The sequence below is a fragment of the Quercus lobata genome, chromosome 9, assembly GCF_001633185.2.
Source record: "Quercus lobata isolate SW786 chromosome 9, ValleyOak3.0 Primary Assembly, whole genome shotgun sequence".
Lineage (NCBI taxonomy): Eukaryota > Viridiplantae > Streptophyta > Magnoliopsida > Fagales > Fagaceae > Quercus > Quercus lobata.
In genome coordinates, this window is record NC_044912.1 from 24,249,333 (window position 1) to 24,270,964 (window position 21,632).

A 21,632-nucleotide genomic window follows, 5' to 3' on the forward strand; every position below is an offset into this window, starting at 1 on the left:
CTTTCGAGGTTCTTGTGTTGCTTGGCCGGGATGGCCACTCGATGGGTGCAGCAGGTGACGTAACTTTCCTTCTCGGACCAACTGATCTAGGTGATTCCATAGATTCCTGCAGTCCTCAGTAGTATGCCCATGGTCCTGATGATAGTGGCAGTACAGGTTCTGGTTACGTTTGGAAGGGTCTCCAGCCATCTTTCTCGGCCACCTGAAATAGGGCTCATCCCTTACTTTCTCCAGTACCTGTTGTACTGGCTCTCTGAATACGACATTCACTATTTGCGGGTTGCTCTGCCCAGCCTGTCGCGAAAAATCTCTCATCGGCTGACCAGGGTTGTGCCATTCCGACCTGAAATCATTTGCTTTGGGGGGGATAACCTTCTCCTTTCCCCTCCCTTGCAGCTGATCTTCCTCCACTCTTTTGTATTTGTCGATCCTATCCCTCAACTGATCAACGTTGGCGACTGGTTTTCCAGTGAGGGACTTCCTTAAGCCATGGTCGGTGGGGAGCCCGCTTTTGAATGTGCTGATAGCGACAGCATCATGGTTGTCATCCAGGTCGTTATACACTTCCCAGTATCAATCCGAGTATGCTTTCAGAGTCTCCCCCTCGTGCATGGATAAAGACAATAGCGAACCGAGTGGCCTGGGGACTCTGGTGTTGGTGATAAAGCGGGAGCAGAAATCCCGAGTGAGCTGCTTGTATGAGCTTACGGAATTTGTCTTCAGGCCGTTGAACCACCTCATTGCCATTGATCCCAAGCTGGACGGGAAGATTTTACACATAAGGGCTTCATTTTGCGAGTAGATCGCCATCTTTTGGTTAAATTGACTCACATGCTCTACTGGGTCTGCTCGACCGTTATAGATGGCGAATGCCGGTTGGTTGAACCGTCGAGGCAGCTTAGCCCCTTCAATTCTATACGTGAAGGGGGACCTTGAAACCTGGTCCAACGCCTTCTTCATGGCATCGTTTCCCGAACCCTTGCTGGATGTGCTCTCATATTTCCGCACAGGGCGTGGTTCCTTTTCGTAGGAAAAGGTTTCATTTGGGGGGGTCCTTGATCTCCGTCGGTAACTCGCATCCTCCGCATTAGAGGACTCGTCTGAGTCTGAAGGAGATCGTTTTCGCTGTACCCGTCGTAACTTCCTCTTCAGATCGTCTATCTCTCGCTGCATGGCCTGGTGACTATTTCGCCTCTGGGACACGTGACTACTTATCTGAGTGTGACTCTGGCTTGTCCGGATAGTATGCGCACTTCCCTCACGATTTCCCCTGTGGTCTGGGTTGACGGGGTTATTTTGCCTCTGCGACTCGGCGGGTTGTGTCTGTTGGGAGTTAGCCTGGTGAGGATTCTCCTGGTGCGGACCTAGTTCTGCCATGCTCGACCGTTGTGCTGGCTGATGCCCTAGTTCTTCCCACAGACGGCGCCAATTGTAGTTGCACGATTTTCCTGGTCCAATTTCTATTGATCAGGTCTTGGCCCAAAGCGCAACCCACAATAAATATTTGTAGAGGATGGGTCAAAGAACTTAGCCTCAGTGAGTCTATTCGGTCTGATACATGGACAGTATTGTTGCAGAAAATAAAAACACAAGAATGGATCTCTCACGTATGATTCTATTTCTTCAGTTCATAATACAGTTTTTCCGTCCTCCTCTTTGAGGGACTCCACTACATTATTTAGTTCCCCTCCTCTCATCTCAACCTTACACTTGTTGATCATCTAAGCATCTACTTGAGCACCTGTCCCATCAGACGCCCTCATCTCTCCCTTTGTGAGTTACAGAGGCCAAGGTGGTACTATTCAGGGGTCTTTTCCTCATTAATGCGGCCAAGAGGGTGGTTGGGGCGCAATTAATGTGGTGGTGGCAGCTTTCCATGAGATATTTTGGATTTTATTCATTTTATATGTTGGGAGGATGAACTGAAATGGATGGGGAGAGTTCCTCGTCTGGGCTTCGTGATGTCCGAGGAGGAGTTACTCCTCGGACAGGTTTCCTTGGCGTTATTGGGATTGAGTAATGCTTTATATGTGGTTTCTCTTCGAACAGGACGCTCTTCGGACGGGCCTGAATTTGGAATAGCCCATTATTTTTGGGCCGGGCCCCACAAACATAATGTAAATATATGTGTGTGAAACTCCTTTCTAGAGAATTGAACGCCCGACCCTTGCTTCCACATGACCTCACAAAAACTTATTCTAGTCAAGTGGCTATCAATCCAAGGATGCACGGTGGTATTGTATCTAGAAATAATAGAATATTTCCAAAATTTAATCTTAGCAACCATAATTAGTATGTTAATTATATTAAAAGAAATAATATACCAAATGAAATTATAATTTATGTTTTATTCTCTTCATGGTACTATGGGCAAATTTGTAATAAAGAAATTATGTAAACCGCAAGATTCACCTCCTATATTCATCTTCTTATTGACCCCCTTGAAAAAAAATCCTAAAGTCACCACTATCTAAAATTGTAATAGTTCGGGGATGCTAGGGGAGATTGGTTGTTAGGCCATCTTTGTTGCAAGAAGTCATTGACAGAGACAGTGGAACGCATGACTTAAATCCCTTATACCAAATAAGCACGTGAGAACTAAAAATGTGAAAAATATCTTCTTTTTTTGAAGCTGAATGAATCAAGCAATAGAAAACGAAGCACTAACAACCAATAGACCAATGAATAGACTACTTAAATAAATGAATGATTCAGCATAAGCTACCAAAATTATTCAACTATCCAGCTCAAGTTGCTCTATTCAATAAGGTCGAATATATTGGAACTAGCATAAATTAAACAAAATATATACTGTATATGATGACAGACACAGTCAACAGTAAGTACCAGAAAAACAGAATTGCAAAGCCTATGAAAAGCTTAGGCACTTCAACTATAGATGCTAAAGTCTTTGAAATTTTTTTTTTCTGATTGATCAGGATGGGGAAGGAATCCAGCAGATTAGTGCTTGGTGCAACTTCAGTAGTATTATTGCTTGTTATCTTCTTGCTTTATGCTGCATATTTCACATCCGATGTTAACCCATTTGATTCATGTAATTCCATTTTTTTTATGTTCGCTTTTCATGAATAATTATAAGTTTTTGGCACTGTGCTATCTTGGTTTTAACATCTTCTTCTTCCTCTCCCCACAATTGACTATGCTAATTTGAGTTGTCTTGTCTGATAATGCAGGGAAGGACCATCTATCAAATTGGAATGGTAGTCCCTACAGAAGAAAGGTTGATAAAGGCGTAGAACTTGTTGAACCTCTAGAATTTACTATGAGAAGATTAGTGAGAGGTTACCTCTTTGTCTTTAGCTTTTTATGATTTACTACTCAACTTACTTTCAAATTACAACATAAGCTATTATCCGTATAAGTACCAATACACCCAATACAACTACAGGATTGCCCTTTAATTTTCTAATTCATGTAAACTGAAAAGTCTTATTTTTGCATACAGGTGAAGATCGAGTTCAGCTTGAAACTACTGGTTTTTCTTGCCACTCTGACCTTCACTCAGAAGTATGTGTCGCAAAAAAACCAGTTATAATTGACAACAATGCATTAACTGCTTACCTACAATCCTCTCAAGTCCAAGTTAATCACACGGTTAGACCATATGCTAGGAAAGAGGATGAGACGGCTATGGTACAAGTCTCACCTGTGCAAATACTTCATGGAAATGCTAGCTTACCTGCTTGTCAATTCACTCATGATGTCCCAGCTGTTGTGTTCTCCTCTGGTGGCTTCACAGGCAACCTATTTCATGAGTTTAATGAGCTCATCATCCCCTTATTCATCACATGTTACCACTTTAAATCCCACCTACAATTTGTCATCACTGATTTTAAGCCTTGGTGGGTCAGAAAATACAATCAGATTCTAACCCACTTGTCAAAATTTGAGGTGATAAATGCAGCAAAAGATGGAGGTGTTCACTGCTTTCCCGGAGCAGTTATAGGGTTAAAGTACCATGACAATCTAGCCTTAAATCCTACAGAAATTCCTGGAGGGTATTCCATGTTTGACTTCAAGCATTTCCTAAGAGAAACATATAACCTGAAGATAAAGAATGTTTCTGATATAGAAAAGCCAAAGCTACTTCTCATATCTCGTCCTAAAACAAGAAAGTTTATGAATGAAGATGAAATGGTGGATATGATGGAGGAACTTGGTTTTGAAGTTGTTGTGGCAACACCTAATAGGATGTCAAACTTGGACAAGTTTGCAGAGGTACTCAACTCGTGTAGTGTCATGGTTGGAGCACATGGTGCTGGAGTTACAAATACTGTGTTCTTGCCTGCTGGGGCAGTAATGGTCCAAGTGGTGCCACTGGGGTTGGATTGGGCTTCAACAGCTTACTTTGGTGGACCAGCAAAAGAGATGGGGATGCATTATTTGGAGTACAAGATTGAGCCAACGGAGAGTTCGCTTTTCAAAGAGTATGGTCCAGACCACCCAGTAATTTCTGATCCCATGTCTATATTCTTGAAGGGCTACAATGCTGCAAGAGCTACATATGTTGACGGGCAGAACCTGATGATAAACTTGGTAAGGTTTAGGGAGACCCTTGAGAAAGCAATGAAGTTTCTTGGACACTAAATTGCTTTATTGTGGGATAATAGATTTGGGGTATATGTCATTATCCTGTGAAGTAAGAGGAAAAAAAAATGCATATAGAATTTTTTTTTTTTGGTCTTGCATAGATTCATTCAATCATGTTTTTTACATATTGTTTGAGAAACAAGGGTATCCATGAAAGTTTATTTCTAATGCTTTAAAACTTCCAAAATAAAACGTAATGCATTTATTTCATTGATTGAACAACGTCATATATTTAAACCATTTTAAGTACTGATCTGATCAGACACAGATATTATGGAATCACGGTAATTTCAACAAATTTAGCTTTAGATAAAGATGCAAAACCGTGTGTAGCTGTGCAAAAGAATGATTAACCTTTTCAATATAACTGTGTTTTAAGTATACAAGGCTCATATGATGCATATAAAGTACCTTCCTTAATCAGTATAGGGAACAATGAGATTGGGTGATACATAAAGAATACAAGCAGCTTTAGCAATAAGACACAGCAAGCAATCAACTGGGTTGCATACAACGAGTGGCTGACACATACGGAACTTTCACTTTATACGGTAAATGTTAATGTTAATTGTTAAATTGTTAAATAGGTACATTTTAGTTAAAAATCTACTGGCACAAACCAATCATGCCCAAGTAATCAAGTGAACATAATTCATTTAAACCCTACATCACATGGGTCTACTTGCAAGACCATAAAGTATTCCACGTATTTTAGCTGTAGCCATTAACCAAACCATTCTTACTGTTCTTCACTGATATTCTTCCAAACTAAATCTAACCATTCTAACTGTTCTTCATTGATATTATTCTAAAAAAGGAGCACCATCATACTATCATAGATAATTAGATTCTTGTAAGGCACGGATAATCCAGGAAGCTGCAGAATTTTGTGCTTCCTTTACTCTGGACTTTTCATCTCCCTCAATATATAACACACCATCTACTGTTGGTATTTGAACTGATGAAACATATTTCTTGTCGTGTGGTGGACCCTCATCCTTCTCAAGGCTGCAAGTTATAGCAAGAGTACATTTAGATTCAATATCTTACGATATAGATATGAAAGTGAGAATTTGAAAAAACAGTGAATACTCGAGAAGAAGAAAGGCATGAAAATTTTATATCCAACATAGGTGGTGGTTTGACTGTACACACATGGAGGAGTTAAAAAAGAAAAAATTAAAAAGAAAAAAGAAAAAAGAAGAAGCATTTCATTGCAAGATTAAAAACTGCAACAAATGAGTGCCCACAAGCCAATAGAACAAACTACAAAGCCTAATAGTTTATGTTCATTTGACATGCCATAGAGATCAGTATTCCTGGTTCCAGTCATTGCGAACCCAGTAATCTAGCTCTTCAAAACATTCCATGCCATCCTTATGAAATTCTAAATCACAAACTATGGTAGAGAGAGGAGGGAAGAAGGGGGAGAGAGAATCCAGAAGGCTCAATTGCGGTTCACTCACAAAACTAACAGGCTCATCATCAAATAATTCAGAACCCACACACACATATACTCTCTATTGCTTCACTGCTCATAATAAAGAAGCTCATACCTGTAAATAGGCTTAGGCCATTTTTTCTTGCCACAAAGCTCATGTAACTTCTGCTTCGCTCCATCAATCTCAAATGACTTATTGAGCCCAAAAGAAAAATCTAACCTCCCGAAGTTAGTGGGCATAGATTTCGATAACTTGAGCAAAGCTTGCTTTGCTGCATTAAGCTTTGCAATTTCCTTCTTCTCAGAAGAACCTGAGGCAATAAATTTACCATCAACATATACAGTCGCAATATTCTTTTCCCCATTCTTCCAATACTTAATGTCAACTTGCTTCCCTTGCTTCTGACACAACTCAAACAACATCGTGACAGGCTGTGGTTGTTTTTGCAAGTCTTCAAGTGTGACGATAGGTTCCAAGAGAGCCCTAAAAATCTTCAAATATAAAAACAACCAAAGATGAACTCTATATCAACATAGAGATAGACACTAAAAGTCCAAAACAAGAAAATAAAAAAGACAAATCATTTCTGCCAAATAAGAAAAGATGAGTTAAATACACACGACCCATAATTGTTGCAGGTCGAGATTGAGATCAACATATATAGCTGCTGCCACAGACTCTACAATGTCAGCAAGAATCTTTGGGGCTTTTACTAATCCGCCATATACAACTGTATCGTCCTCCAGACTGACTGCATCAGCAAATTCTTTAATCTATAGAAATAACACAAAACCATTTGCATAGAAAAAATCAAGAACCAATCTTCGCTCAAATTCTAAACAAATTTTAACCAAAAATAAATCCAAAAAATACGGATCCTCATCAGAAAATTCACTTATAAACTCTTAAAAAGTTGTACACACTATTTATTCACATTCAAAGGGTGCCTTCAATTCATTGCTTTTTTATTAGAAAAATATAAGCATCCACTGTCATAGTCATAAAACATTTAGTTATTTACACCAAACGAATAAGAGACAATATCTGTCAGCATTCCCCAAAAAAAGAAAAAAAAAACTTTGCTTAAGACAAATTCCGCCATAAAAAAAAGCTCACTAAAAACTCATTACTCAAAACCTAAAATTTCAAGTGATAACAAAGACAAGAAGTTTACAAACACAAGCATCCTCTCCCACATCTAGAAAATTGTTTAATCGAATATGTATAGTTTATTAAATAACACTTCACATACAAAAAACTGCAATTCCATCCTAATTTTTTTTTTAAAGTATTGATGGTGTAATTCCATCATTTTGCTCATAAATTTACTCTACAATGCCTCAATCTTTCAATGTGCCACTTTTTAAACACTATGCAACTTAAATGACATGTGAATAAATTGAAAGGGGAGACTGGTATTTTTAAATGGGTCATGTTAATGAGTGCTCTTAGGGCAATGATTAAGAATCTAGTTAAAGACTTTCTTTAATTGAATTCTTAATTAGTGCCTTAAGGGCACTCGTTAGCATTTCCATTTTTAAATTTTTTTAAGTCTTAGGGCAATGGTTAAGAATCTAATTAAAAACTTTCTTTAATTGAATTCTTAACTAGTGCCTTAAAGGCACTCGATAGTATTTCTCTTTTTTAATTTTTTTAAGCCAATGACCTCTAGCTCAAGTTGCACTTCCTTCTCCCACAAAAATTGTATATATATATTTTTTCAATAAAATTTAAACATATGAAAGGTCTGCTGATGTGGCTTGTTGTGATTGGCACATACATACACATACACAAAATTTCTCTCTCTCTCTCTCTCTCTCTCTCTCTCTCTAGCCTTTTATTTATTTATTTCAGTTAAAGTAAAATCTGTAGCATTAACCAATAAATTTAACCATTGCATTTGCAGTAGACAATAAATTCATAATAACGTACGAAAAATAATTAATCCTAATAAAAAAAATAAAAGATAATATAAACAAACTAATAAAGAAATAAACTATAAAAAGAAAAAGAAAAAAAAACAAAGAAAAGTTGGTAGCTTTGGTTTTGACCTTATCATGAAGAGGGGCGGCATGGTGTCTGATAAAGCGGTGGAGGCCGTGGCGGACGGCGACGCGGGCGAGTTTCTCGGTGCTGATATTGGCGGCGCGTAGAGACGAGAGCTGTCCAGGCTCGAGGTTAGGGTAAGCCAAGAAGACGTAATTGCTGAGAGCGAGCCCGAGCACGGCGTCGCCGACAAACTCGAGGCGCTGGTAGGACTTGAACGACTCGCCGTTGTTATAAGAGGAGTGAGTGAGTGCTTCTTTTAGTAGCGACTTGTCATTGAACCTGTAGGAGAGGATTTCTTCCACGGCTCTTATCGAAGATGCCATGTCATCAGCAGCACCACCGGATGTGGACGGCGGTGGTGAGGAGGAGGAGGAGGAGGAGAGTGAGGTGGTGGTGTGGATTGTGTAGAGGAAAGGTGAGGCGGGCATAGGGAGATTGTAGAGATCGGTGCACCAGTGTGTGGAGATACCAAGCTGAGGATCCAAATCCATTGCATTCATCATTATTTGGCTTTTTGGGCTTTGGGAGTGAAGAGGTTTTTACTTTTATATGGAAAAAGGACTCTCTGTATCTGTAAATATATGTCTATAGTTTCTACTTCGTAGAATTTCAGGAGTCCTAGCTGAGGTATGGAAAGTTTTATAGGATTAAAGCGCGTGATATAGACGCGCGTTTTGTTGCGTGAGGTGGTGATTTTTTTAAATAATTTGCTCAGGTTTGGGGTTTGGTTTGGTCAAGGATGTCAGAACACAGGACATGATCCCAAGATCATAGTTGTCGCTCGGTAAAATTCTTTCTTTCGTTGAGCATCCTTTTTAAGAATACTAAAATTTTTAGTATTTAACGCTTCAAAAATCTACTTTATTTATTATATCATCTCACTTTAAAATACAACAAACATCAAAATTTTTATATATTTTATCATTTTATTTAAATAATATAAACTATTCATTAAAATAATAATAAAACAACTTAATACAAACAACCGCCAACCATCTCACCAATATAAGAATAAAAAATTTTTTTTTTTTACAATTCAGGCTACAGTGAGCTTGTATTAATACAAGATACAAGCTCACTGTGCAAGTATGTCAAAAATTTTACAATTTAAAAGTTTTGATGGAGTTTTTATTTTGGTGTTTTGATGCTAAAATTTAGCATATTACCCTTTTTATGGAGTTGCCCAGTATCATTAAGAGCACTAACATTGAAAAATGCTATGCTATGCTATACTATTATACCATCTCAAAAAACCACTTTATTACTTATACCATCCAATTTTACAATACCTCTCACATCCTAAAACTCTATTCTTATTAAAATATTATTATTTAATCTTTCTTTATTATTTCTTTTTAACAAATACTTTTTTTCAGTTCCACTTTCCTAGGCTTTCCAACCGTTTTTTTTTTTTCCTCAACCTCCCTCAACCTCTAGCACCGGTTCATCTCACAGAACCACACACATAGACCCATCAATAGAGCCACACACACAAACCATCAAACCAGAGCCAACAACGGCCACCACACCCACCACCCAAGCCACTGATCAGAAACCACACCGCCGATTTGAAACCCAGCCTATTTGAAACCCATCGGAGCAAACCCATTCAAAAAACCACAACCAAAAACACCGGACCCAAGCCAAAAACAACCAAAAACACCGGTCACAACCAAAAACCACAACCACCACACCCACGCCGTCACCCACAACCCAAACACCGGACCCACAACCCAACCACGACCCAAACCCCTGACCCAACCACGACCCACAACCCCTTTAAGCACAAAAACCACAACCACAACCAAAAACACCGAACCCACGGCAAAAACAACCAAAACCACAACCACAACCAAAAACCACAACCAAAAACACCGGTCACAGCCAAATACCCACTTCAGCCCACTCCGATCTCCGTGACCCACAACTCACCTCAGCCATACCCACCACTTCCTTTAAAGCACCGGTCATAGCCAAAAAAAAAAAAGCAGATGAGAAAGAGATGGATGATATTTGGATTTGAAACCCACCACTTCCTTTAAGCACCGGTCACAGCCAAAAAAAAAAAAAAAAGCAGATGAGAAAGAGATGGATGATGTTTGGGTTTGAAAGAGGAAAGAGCAGATGAGAAAGAGAGAATGAAGAGAGCGGAGAGAGCAAATGAGAAAGAGAGAATGAAAAGAGAGAAGATAACAGAAATTATGGGAGGAGAGAGAAATGCGGGGTTGATTAAAATATATATATATATATATATTTTTTTTTTTTACAATTGTGCTACAGTACAATTCTAAAGATAGAATTGTACTGTAGCACTATTGTAAAATTTTTTACAATATCTATGTTTAGCATCCTTTGATGCAGTACATTTTGAGCTATAAAATGCTAAAAAGGACTTAGATATGGCATTAGCATTTTTCAATGCTAATGCTCTGAGGATGCTCTTTACAATCTAGTACAATTCTTTCTTTCGCAGTTTTGTAATATGACTGTCGTACAAATTTTGGACGTTTGAAAATTATGATTGCAGGAAATATGACTGCTAGGGTATTTGAAAAATATTAGCTATTGTAAAATTTGAAAGGGAAACATGTCTATGGTTTTAAAAATAAGGAATGTTTTGTCTATCATTTTTTTACAATGATTTATTGTTAATAGTTATTATTGTTAGAGTAAAAAATTAATTTCAACAATAGATTTAAATTTAAACCAATAACAACTATTTCTAATTTGTTATGAAAATATTATCAATAAAATGTTTATCTTTAAAAATATGATAACTATTAGGAATTAATAAAGAAATATCAAAAAAACAAAAAACAAAGAAAGAAAGATTAAAGACACAGTATTTAAATGGGATAGAAAAAAAAAGATAAGGAGTTTATTATAAACAATAGGCTAAATTCTCCAATCCTACTCAATAATACCAACCAGATCCAAAACATTCTCAAACCTACCCGTTTAGTACTCAAAAAAAATTTTATCCCTAACTTTCTCTCTTTCTATAATCTGTCTCCGTTCCTCTCCCCTTCTCTCTTCTCTTTCTCTCTCTCTCAGATCTCTCTCTCAAAACCCACCGCCCAACAAACCCTTATCACCCAGAGCCACTAGAAAAGCCACTGACCACCACACTCATATCACCCACACCCACTCTATGCAGATCTTCACTGTCGGCTGAAGATCCTCAGGCGAAATGCTCTCGATTATCTCAGTAGATAAATTCTCTCTCTGCGAAAACCCCATGCAAGGCTTAGGGTGAACCTCGCTCGACTGGCCGTTGCTGTCCTCCGACGCCGACGGCGGCAAGCTCGCGAGCCTCTGTAGCTCGCCGGAGATGTCGCTGCTACAAGCAGAGAAGTCACTGAAAGCATGAGAGAGATCTAAAAAGTCCTCCCTTCGACGATGAACTGGACTTCACCGACTTGTTGGTCCGCAGTGCCAGCTCGCCGAGACGCATGTCGACGATAGAGTCGGTGAGGTTTCGGACACGAAAGCGGATCTCACGGCGACGGGACCGGAAAACGAGCAGCTGTTGGTGTCGTCGCCGCCGTTGTCGCTGTGAAATATGTTGGGTAGGCAAGTGGATTAAAATAAACTTTGGGTGTTATGGGTTTGCTAGGCAATGGGTTTTCTAGGCAGCAGTGGGTGCGGGTGATATGAGTGTGGTGGTCAGTGGCTTTTCTAGTGGCTCTGGGTGATATGGGTTTGTTGGGCGGTGGGTTTTGAGAGAGAGAGAGAGAGTGAGAGAGAAGAGAGAAGGGGAGAGGAACGGAGACAGATTAGAGAAACAAAAAGAAAGTAATGGCCTGTTTGGAGGCAAAATTTGCCAAACAATATAATATTGGGAAAATTTTATTCAGACGACATGGCATTCAGAGTTTATTAATTAGTTGGACTGTTTTTTGAAAATCGAGTACAACAAAATCGACTTCCAGCCAAAATTGAGTTTATTATACTCGACTTCCTTTTTATCTATCTCAGAGCTAGTTTTTGGTAGGAAGTTGAGTATATTAGACTCGATTTTGATGATTTTGGCTTGAAGTCGATTTTGTTATACTTGATTTCCAAAAAATAGTCCAATTAACTAATAAACTTTTAATGCATGCCATCCACCTAAATTTTTTTTAGAATCATACTGTTTGGCAAATTTTGCCCTTATTTGGAAGTTAAAAAAAGGCGAAACTACAATATTGGTCCCTCAAGTTTACCCTCAAGTTTACCCTGTGTGCGCAATTGGTCCCTCAAGTTTTAACTGAGCACAATTGGTCCCTCAAGTTTATAAACTGCCGTTAGTGATGATGCTTACGTGACTAACGGAAAAATGACTTAGCATTTTTTTAAATGACATGACATTTTTTAAATTAAAAAATTACAATAACTAATTTCCATGTAAGATTTTAGTGACCCAGTTGAAATCAAATTGTAAATTAGAACCCGGTTACAAAGTAAACCCTTTTTTTTTTTAGTCTAATTTTGGTTTAACACAAACGCACGACGGCGCCAGGCAGAGAAAGGGGAAGAAGAGATTGACGCTAGCCTATGCGACGCCGCCTCCCTCTGACCTGTCACCGGTGTAGACCCAAGCCGTAGCCACCACCGGCGATAGCCAAGCCTTAGTCACCACCGGCGATAGCCCAAGCCTTAGTCACCGCCGGCGAAAGCCAATGAGCCGTGTCTCTTCTTCCCTCGCACAACCATTGACCCGCCTCCCTCCTCCCATCTCAGGTATTACACTCTTTCCTATGGTATCTCACCTCAATTTAGGTTCATGTATGATTTAGATCCAAAGTTTTTGGGATAATTTGCATCATAGTTTGGTGACCATAAGATTCGGACTTGGTGAATTTAACAACAGCGTTGTTAGTGCTCCAATAGATTTAGATGGATTAAAGTCAAAACAAATGCTCAAGGATTGTTTGTTTTTACTTGTTTCACTACTGGTTGTAAAAGTCCTCTTATGTTTCTTTTCTTTTAGTAAGTGTTTATTTCATTTTCAAAATTTTTATGTTATTTTTTTATTTTTTTATCTTGGTTTCACTGCGTGAGGCCTATTCCTTATGTTATCTCTGGCACTGTTTCTTTGAGTCAGGAGTTGAATGAACCTGTGCTTTCATTCCGTAAGTCTTCTGTCTTCAGCTGAAAGTTTTCGAAGGCCTCAAACACTGCTTCCACCTGTATGTAACATTTGCATATAATTCATGGTCATAGAGAAATATCCTAACCATATAAATGACTTAGCAAAATCAATGTCTTTATTTTCCACAAACCAATTCAGGCTTCTGAGTACACCCTTACTATCATATCTTGGTAAAATGTAGGCAATTAGTGGCTGATGTGATCATCTTGGATTGAGAATACCTTATCACTGTCATAATCCTGAAAAAGTCAAGCTGTAAATTCTCACAATGGGCAAGTAATATCATGTCCTCTAAAGAAAAAACCGTTCATGAATTATTAGTCTAACCAATTCATGAAGGATTAATATTTAAAAGCAGTGCCTTTAAATTTGTTATTTGTGTTAAAAATTGTAAATTTGTTATTTGTGTATGATTATCCAAATGTTACCAGTTGTGAATGTTAACACAGGTTTGGCATTGAATTCTCTACTTTAATTTAGATATTGCCAACTTGATCTAGATGTTCTGATATGATATCTTACATTGGATTATTGAAGATTTGTCATTTCCAACCATAAATATATTCCCTTATTGTTTATTTCTGATTGTTGTCATAGAATGTTCACCGACTCCGGTAGGAGGCTTAGGATCATGAAGGGCTCAGAGGCAATTGGGCTAGGTATGTGTTATTATAATATATTCAGAGTGATAATTTGTCAGCTTAATATATAGTGTGATTGAACATCATGGACTTGTTGTCAGTGTAATTGTCGATTTTTGTCTCTGTTGTAAAAATGTACATTCAAAATGATCTACGAAATATGCTTTAATTGCAGCTCCAAGGACCATGGAGAAGTGTAAGAACCGTAACTAAAGTGGAAGTATCAACAAAGACCAAAGGGAGGTGTTTCCTGGGTATCAAAAGCTTTGAAGGATTTTGAAGTTTGGTATTCTATTTTAGAAACCTATGTGTTTTTTATATGTATTAGCTTTTGTGTAGTTAAGAGACTGGAAAATTTTCATGTAAGGTAGAAGATTTTTAACTAGAGATATGGATTATTATATAATTTCATTTGTTTTTATATATGTATCTCTGAACTCAAAAGTGATGTGTAAATGGATTGCTTGATATTTGTAATTTCACTCACTTTTTATGGAAAATTAGAGATGATAAAAATATTTAGTACCCTTATCACAACGAAAATTTCAGAAAATTATGCAAATTAAACTTACCAATTTCATCTCTCTCTGGTATTCAAGAATCCTTTCTATGGTGACATTTTTCAACATTGTAACTAAAAATCCCTGCTTTACAGCAGAGGTGGAATCTACAGATATTGCAATTTTTCTATAGTCCATGAAATTTTCAAAAGGAAATTCTATATTTTTGCCACTAACTATTACTGGGACACACATGCTAACTACAGCATCAAAAAGCTGACATGATGCTAGCGTGGAACCAACAAGATCTAAGCAGAACTTTGATGAGTGAATCCCTTGTGAAGCTAAATGTTGATTAGTTTGTGATGGTGCTCCATGTTTCATTATGCCATCTTCTTCATTTTCAAGTACTTGAAAAAGGAACTCACGGACTTCTCCTACTGACAAATGCAGAATCCATGGCTTATACAACTTTTTTTTAACCTTTTCTCTGCTACCCCCTCCCCCCTCTTTTGTTCATTTCATTAATTGAATTTAATCTGCTTATTGTATTTTATTTTTGCAAGTAGAATTGCTTTATTGAAATAAAAACACGTTATGTTCATAATGATGAACACAGGATTAAGAAAAATTACACAATAAAACTAAGAGAATTGTGAAACTCTAAAATAGAGGTACAACGTGTAAAACCCCAAATTTGTTGATTAAAGCAAAGTTCAATAAAAACTCCTGCCTTCTTTGAAATATGAGACCATCAAAGTATAAATCTTAGTCAAGACAACAGTGATTTCACTGTAGTTTTGTACCAAATTGGGTTGGGTATATTTGAAATTTGATTGCCACAGTTTTGTACAATATGCTCTTCCATATTGAATTTGCTCTTCCATTCAAGAGTCTTGCAAATTAAACCATTCTAGGGCATAACAATATCTCTAAACAATTGATCAATTTTAAATGAAAGACTAGCTGATTGCATAATTTGACAAGGTTTCTAATAAACATCATATTAAATTGCACCAATTAACATGTTCAAAATCGTAACATTAAATAACCTATACTTTAAATTGTTCCAAATAGTAGTAATCCTTGAACTATTTCAAATAATAACAAAAAAATATCTAAGAGTTCCATCCACTTCAAAATACAAATTTATCTCCACAAGCACCTTCACTTCTGCACATTTAACCACAACAAATATCATTCGCTGTTCACTTTTGCAGTTGTGCATTCTTATAAAATTTTGTAATTCTTCTGGATGTCTCACTTGCAGCAGCCATTGTCTCTACTGATACTCCAAAACTGTAACTTCTGGTAACTTCGTTGGGTCCAACCTGATAAGGTGCACAATGATATTTACCATAAAGAAACAACATAGACAATTTTGTTGTAACATATAAATGTAATAATAATAACCTGAGATACTGGTTGACTTTGATGGACTCCTTCACATTGGGGTGTTGGCTGACTTTGTGTTGTGACATTTCTTTTCCTAACCTGAAAATGCATTATAGCTTCATTTCAGCACATTAACTATAAATTTGTGATTTTTTTCATATGAGACTAACAAATATAAATATGTACTTGCAATCACTCACAGGTATTTTTTGACTATGCTGGCTTGCATATGCTCCATGGCTTGGTTGTGATGGAGGTGCTGTCCCATTAGTAGGTTCTATATGGCTTGAACCCCTTTGAAAATAGAGTAGAGTTTGATAGCATCCATGAAATCCTTTTTGGTAGCAAACTGCATCTCAAGTTCAAAGTGCACCTCAGAGAAGGATTCTGGTGGATGGTATTGAGGATATATACGCCTAGTTTCATCATCAGATGAACTAACCAGACTTGCAGACGTCTCTGACTCCCACTTATCTTCATCCTTATCAGCTCCAAATGCAACAAGCGCACTTGCACTAGGATTAACCCCACTTACATCAACCCATGTAGGATCAACACCTCTTGCATCAATCCTAGTAGGACCAACAGCACTTGCACCAGCCTCACTTTGGCCAACACCATTAGGATCAACCCCACTACCTTCAACCCTACTAGGACTAACCCCACATGCACTAGCCTTTCCCTTTCTCCCCTCTTTGAGTTTCACCTGCTTTTCTTTTCTAAGACACAAGGTTTCATCAGGTAAGCCTTTTACTTTGGAGGCTATTTCATCACTGCTAATATACTGTGCAAACATATCATCATCATCACTTTCACTGCATCCAAAAATGAACCCTATGAGCACTATCCTCTTCACTAACAGCCCCATCTACTTTGTCTCCCTCATTAAAATTATCCTCGTTATCACCACCTCCCTTATTACCAATATCATTCTCATAATCATCTAAGAATATAACATACACTTCCACTTCATTATAACCTCTAATAAACTTCACCATGTTCATTACATCAACATCATTCTCCAAAGGTTTTAAACCACCTGCAAATGGCATAGTAGGCACTCTGTACATAAATACATCATTTTCACCATACCCAAAATTTTTGGCCTTATTCCATATCTCGACAAGTGACATTTCATCGGAATTATTGTCTTCGTATATCTTTACCTCCCCTCTTTCGTATCTATATGGATTATTCCTAATCTTCCCCCAATAGTAAAGAGCGATTGTGAAGTCAAAGTCATCCATTCCTACAAAAAGAGCAAGGAATTTACTGTTAAAAAGTGACATTGTAAAGGGCTGAATTATTATTTTTAAACAATAAACAAAATTTAAACAATAAACAATATGTGGTCCTTCTCCTTGTGCAGTATTAACTCACTAATAGACACAAAGGGTCCACCACTACATGGTTAGGATATTTCTCTATGACCATGAATTATATGCAAATGTTACATACAGGTGGAAGCAGTGTTTGAGGCCTTCGAAAACTTTCAGCTGAAGACAGAAGACTTACGGAATGAAAGCACAGGTTCATTCAACTCTTGACTCAAAGAAACAGTGCCAGAGATAACTTAAGGAATAGGCCTCACGCAGTGAAACCAAGATAAAAAAATAAAAAAATAACATAAAAATTTTGAAAATGAAATAAACACTTACTAAAAGAAAAGAAACATAAGAGGACTTTTAAAACCAGTAATGAAACAAGTAAAAACAAACAATCCTTGAGCATTTGTTTTGACTTTAATCCATCTAAATCTATTGGAGCACTGACAACGTTGTTGTTAAATTCACCAAGTCCGAATCTTATGGTCACCAAACTATGATGCAAATTATCCCAAAAACTTTGGATCTAAATCATACATGAACCTAAATTGAGGTGAGATACCATAGGAAAGAGTGTAATACCTAAGATGGGAGGAGGGAGGCGGGTCAATGGTTGTGCGAGGGAAGAAGAGACACGGCTCACTGGCTTTCGCCGGCGGTGACTAAGGCTTGGGCTATCGCCGGTGGTGACTAAGGCTTGGCTATCGCCGGTGGTGGCTATGGCTTGGGTCTCCACCGGTGACAGGTCAGAGGGAGGCGACGTCGCATAGGCTAGCGTCAATCTCTTCTTCCCCTTTCTCTGCCTGGCGCCGTCATGCGTTTGTGTTAAACCAAAATTAGACTAAAAAAAAAAGGGTTTACTTTGTAACCGGGTTCTAATTTACAATTTGATTTCAACTGGGTCACTAAAATCTTACATGGAAATTAGTTATTGTAATTTTTTAATTTAAAAAATGCCATGTCATTTAAAAAAATGCTAAGTCATTTTTCCGTTAGCCACGTAAGTATCATCACTAACGGCAGTTAGTAAAAGGACTGAAACAACGCATTTTATAAACTTGAGGGACCAATTGTGCTCAGTTAAAACTTGAGGGACCAATTGCTCACACAGGGTAAACTTGAGGGACCAATATTGTAGTTTCGCCTTAAAAAAAGAAGGGAGGGTAGAGTAAAGGGAGAGAGAGTTTAGAAGTTTTTTAAGGAATGAGGAGAAGGGTTTCAACTACCTCTAAGAGCATCAGCATCAGAGAATTCTATCTTATTCTATTTTACCATCTCAAAAAGTCATTTTATTACTTATACCATACCATTTTACAATACCTCCAACATCCCGAAATTTTATTTTACAATACAACACATTAAAGTAATATTTTTACGTAATAAAATAATATATCCAAAACCCAAATCACCTCAACCACCTGCTGCCAACGCCACCACCACCACCACGACGAAGAACATACCCAAACCGAAACCCATGGCCATGCCACCACCCCACGGCAACCCCAGAAACCTCAGCCCCGAAACCCATGGCCACCACCATCACCACGACAACCCCCCACCTTCACCACCATGAAGCCACATATGACCCATAATAAAAACCCCACCCCCTTCCACCACCACCATGAACCCACAAAAAAAATCCATCCCAAAATCAAATCAAACCAATAGCAAATTCCGAATCCAAAAGATGACCCACAAAAAAAAATCAAGTCAAAATTTACACAAACCCAGTTACAAACCGATCTTGCTGCTGCAAACCACACCGAAAACCCATGAACACGCCGCCGCAAACCACCATACCACGCCGCCGCATACCCATGAACCCAGAAAACGTACCCAGAAATCGCCACCATACCACGCCGATCTGACTTCCCAGTCTCACCTCCACGCCGGACCCACGACCCACGCTAGAATAGCCCACCGTGAGAGAGAGATGTGATGAGAAAGAGACGCCGTTGTGGAGAGAGGAATGAGAAGAGAAACAAAGTGAGAGAGAGAGTCAGAAAATGGGGAATAAACAAATATTATAAATTTTAGAATTGTGCTACAGTACAATTCTACCTTTAGAATTGTATTGTAACACAATTCTAAATATTTTTGCAATACTCCCTTTTGACATTTCCTGATGCAGTGGTTATTTGGTGCATTCATGCTAAAATGCTCTTAGATATGGCATTAGCATCTCCTGATGCTAAGAGCATTCACAGCCGGTTTTGCTATCTCATCTTATTTTACTATCCCAAAAAACTACTTTATCAATTATACTATACAATTTTACAATACACCTAACATCCCAAAATTCTATTTTTTCCTCCATTTTATTTAAATATTCTATTTTATTCTTTTTTACTATTTCTCTTTTTCTATTCATTTTCCTCTCTTTCTCCCTCAACCTCTAGCAGACTAGCACTGGTTTCAACACAGAGACCTATGATACACCTATCCAAACCCATCACCACACACACAAACACAGGTAATCACTCCTTTGAAACAAACTGTTTCATTCTTGAAAAACCACGACAAAAAAGATTAAGAATCAAGATTCATAAGTTTTATTCTCTCTGTTCTTCCTCAACTTTCTAGGAAACCAAACAGTTCGCAAACAACAACAAAACCCAAAACCTTCTCTTATTTTCTTTCATCTTCACACCAAACAAAAACAGAACACAATCCAAGAGTTTCAAACCCAAAAAAAAAAAAAAAAAAAAAAAAAAAACCTAATCAAACATGCAAAAGAAACCCACCACCGATGCCTCGTCGGAATCACAATCGGAGCCATTGGAGCTCCGATTCAAACCCATCGGAGCTCTCATGCCGATCCAAACCCAGCCCACCGACCCACCGTCATCAAAACCCACAATCTCCACCGTTGTCAAAACCTACACCTCCAAAGAAACCCACCACCGATGCCTCGTCGGAATCACTATCGGAGCCATCGGAGCTCCGATTCAAACCCATCGGAGCCGTCGGAGCCCTCACGCTGACCCATCCGATTCCACCGTTGAGGAAGCCACGGGGTCTTAGGTCTGAAGAGAGCAGAGAGCAAATGAGAAAGAGAGAAGGAAGAGAGAGAAAAGAAGAGAAATAATAAGAGAGGAGAGAGAAAGTCCCGGGTTAAAAATGAGGAGAGAGTATTAAATTTTTTTTATTTATTTATTTTTATTTATTTTTTTTTTTATACCATTCAGCTACAGTACCATCTTACATTTAAGATGATACTGTAGCTATATGCCAAAAAAAAAAAAAATTAGCATTTCCCATATGGCCTTCCAACTGCTGAGCGTGTTTTGGGCTTGAATGGTAAAAGGAGCTTACATTTGGCATATAGCCTTTCCAATGCTGATGCTCTAATGCTCTAACCCCCTTATTTTTAATTCCCCTAAATTGGAGATATTTGAAAAGAGAGTAGAGTAGATAAATTATTAACCAAATGAGTTCAATTTACCCTTTCTAAATTAACAAAATTACAAACCGATTATATAAATAATTTTTGTTTGTTTCCTGAGAAAATTTAAGGTGAATGAAAAAAAAAACTGAATCTCACTATTTCACTGACACTGAAGCTAAACAACCATGTCATTTTCACTAAAAACTATTGAAAAACCATGAAAATGAAAAAATAAATAATAAAAAATCAACTAATAACTTGAAATTTTTGAATTTTATTGCTCAAACTTTCTGGGTAACCAAACAGATTAATATGTAGCCATGCTATTTACCTTTGTTACTGATGTCCTCAACGTCAATGGAGACATCTTTCTTCTGGGGCTATGCCACCAAATTTAGAAAAAGTCAAAAAGCACTCGATTTGCGATCGGTCATGGCGGTTCACCAAACACAAACAACGTCGTTTGCGACCATCACTCTGATCCTGATGGTTCTGGTCTCCGTCGACGTAGCGAGCGACAACAACGACGAGTACTCATCGTGCTTCGACACGACGGTGGAGATCACGGTCCCGACCCGGCCAACTGTTCACCTTGTTGGAATTCAGAGCCATCTTGGTTTGCCCTAGAAAGCTTGTCAAGCTCCAGGGCTACTCCACCTTGATCAAACCGGCCGATCTCTCTCTCATCTCCACCTTGTCTGTACGCTGCAATGGTATCACTCCTGACGTTGTCATTTCTGCCCCTACCTTCCTCTAAATCTCCGATCGTGTTTACGACGTCCTCCACAGTCTCTATCTCTCTCTCTCTCTCTCTTGGTCTTTGTTTGGTTGCTCAGAAAATTTTGAATTCTAATTTTACTTTTTGGATGTCATATGATAGACTGAGGTAGAGCTAGCTTTTTGTTTGATGGGTGAGAAATGCGAGGAAATTGAAGAAATTTATGAAGGATTTTTATTTTTATTATAATTTTTTTTTAGATAATAAAAATTGTTTTATAATAGTTAATAGTAGTTTTATACCTTTATTAATAGTATTTGATAGAATGAGAATGTTGATTAAATAATTATTTAATCTAACAAATTAATCATAGACCAATGTTGTAAGTCTATTTTCAAATAGAGGTAAATTTGTCTATTTAAATCATTT

At 38.0% G+C, this 21,632-nt stretch overlaps 2 protein-coding genes and 2 long non-coding RNA genes across 7 annotated transcripts; 2 read left to right on the top strand and 2 right to left on the bottom strand.

Annotated features, from left to right (window-relative positions):
- The first annotated feature begins 2,727 nt into the window (after positions 1-2,727).
- Positions 2,728-4,750, top strand: LOC115960615 (alpha-1,3-arabinosyltransferase XAT3-like). 2 transcript variants are annotated; one of them, XM_031079553.1, is made up of 4 exons: positions 2,730-2,839; positions 2,940-3,055; positions 3,195-3,302; positions 3,467-4,750. In XM_031079553.1, the coding sequence occupies exons 2-4, from the start codon at positions 2,941-2,943 to the stop codon at positions 4,606-4,608; spliced, it is 1,365 nt and encodes a 454-aa protein (XP_030935413.1). In that variant the 5' UTR covers positions 2,730-2,839; position 2,940; the 3' UTR covers positions 4,609-4,750. The 2 variants fall into 2 exon arrangements, with proteins under 2 accessions (XP_030935414.1, XP_030935413.1); XM_031079554.1 differs by lacking the exon at positions 2,940-3,055 and having other exon boundaries at positions 2,728-2,839.
- A 381-nt stretch (positions 4,751-5,131) lies between these two features.
- LOC115962288 (ribonuclease 3-like protein 2) lies at positions 5,132-8,719 on the bottom strand. 2 transcript variants are annotated; one of them, XM_031081195.1, is made up of 4 exons: positions 8,105-8,719; positions 6,674-6,826; positions 6,168-6,544; positions 5,132-5,619 (listed from the first exon to the last, which is right to left on the bottom strand). In XM_031081195.1, exons 1-4 carry the CDS (start codon positions 8,603-8,605, stop codon positions 5,445-5,447), a joined length of 1,206 nt encoding a protein of 401 aa, XP_030937055.1. In that variant the 5' UTR covers positions 8,606-8,719; the 3' UTR covers positions 5,132-5,444. The 2 variants fall into 2 exon arrangements, with proteins under 2 accessions (XP_030937055.1, XP_030937056.1); XM_031081196.1 differs by lacking the exon at positions 6,674-6,826.
- A 3,857-nt stretch (positions 8,720-12,576) lies between these two features.
- Positions 12,577-14,265, top strand: LOC115959078. 2 transcript variants are annotated; one of them, XR_004084756.1, is made up of 4 exons: positions 12,577-12,824; positions 13,189-13,273; positions 13,834-13,895; positions 14,053-14,265. It is a non-coding gene; the product is annotated as an uncharacterized LOC115959078 (long non-coding RNA). The 2 variants fall into 2 exon arrangements; XR_004084755.1 differs by lacking the exon at positions 13,189-13,273.
- Positions 14,266-15,536: 1,271 nt separating this feature from the next.
- On the bottom strand, positions 15,537-16,172 carry LOC115959684. The gene is made up of 3 exons (XR_004084965.1): positions 15,973-16,172; positions 15,791-15,871; positions 15,537-15,708 (listed from the first exon to the last, which is right to left on the bottom strand). It is a non-coding gene; the product is annotated as an uncharacterized LOC115959684 (long non-coding RNA).
- Between the last annotated feature and the right edge of the window lie 5,460 nt (positions 16,173-21,632).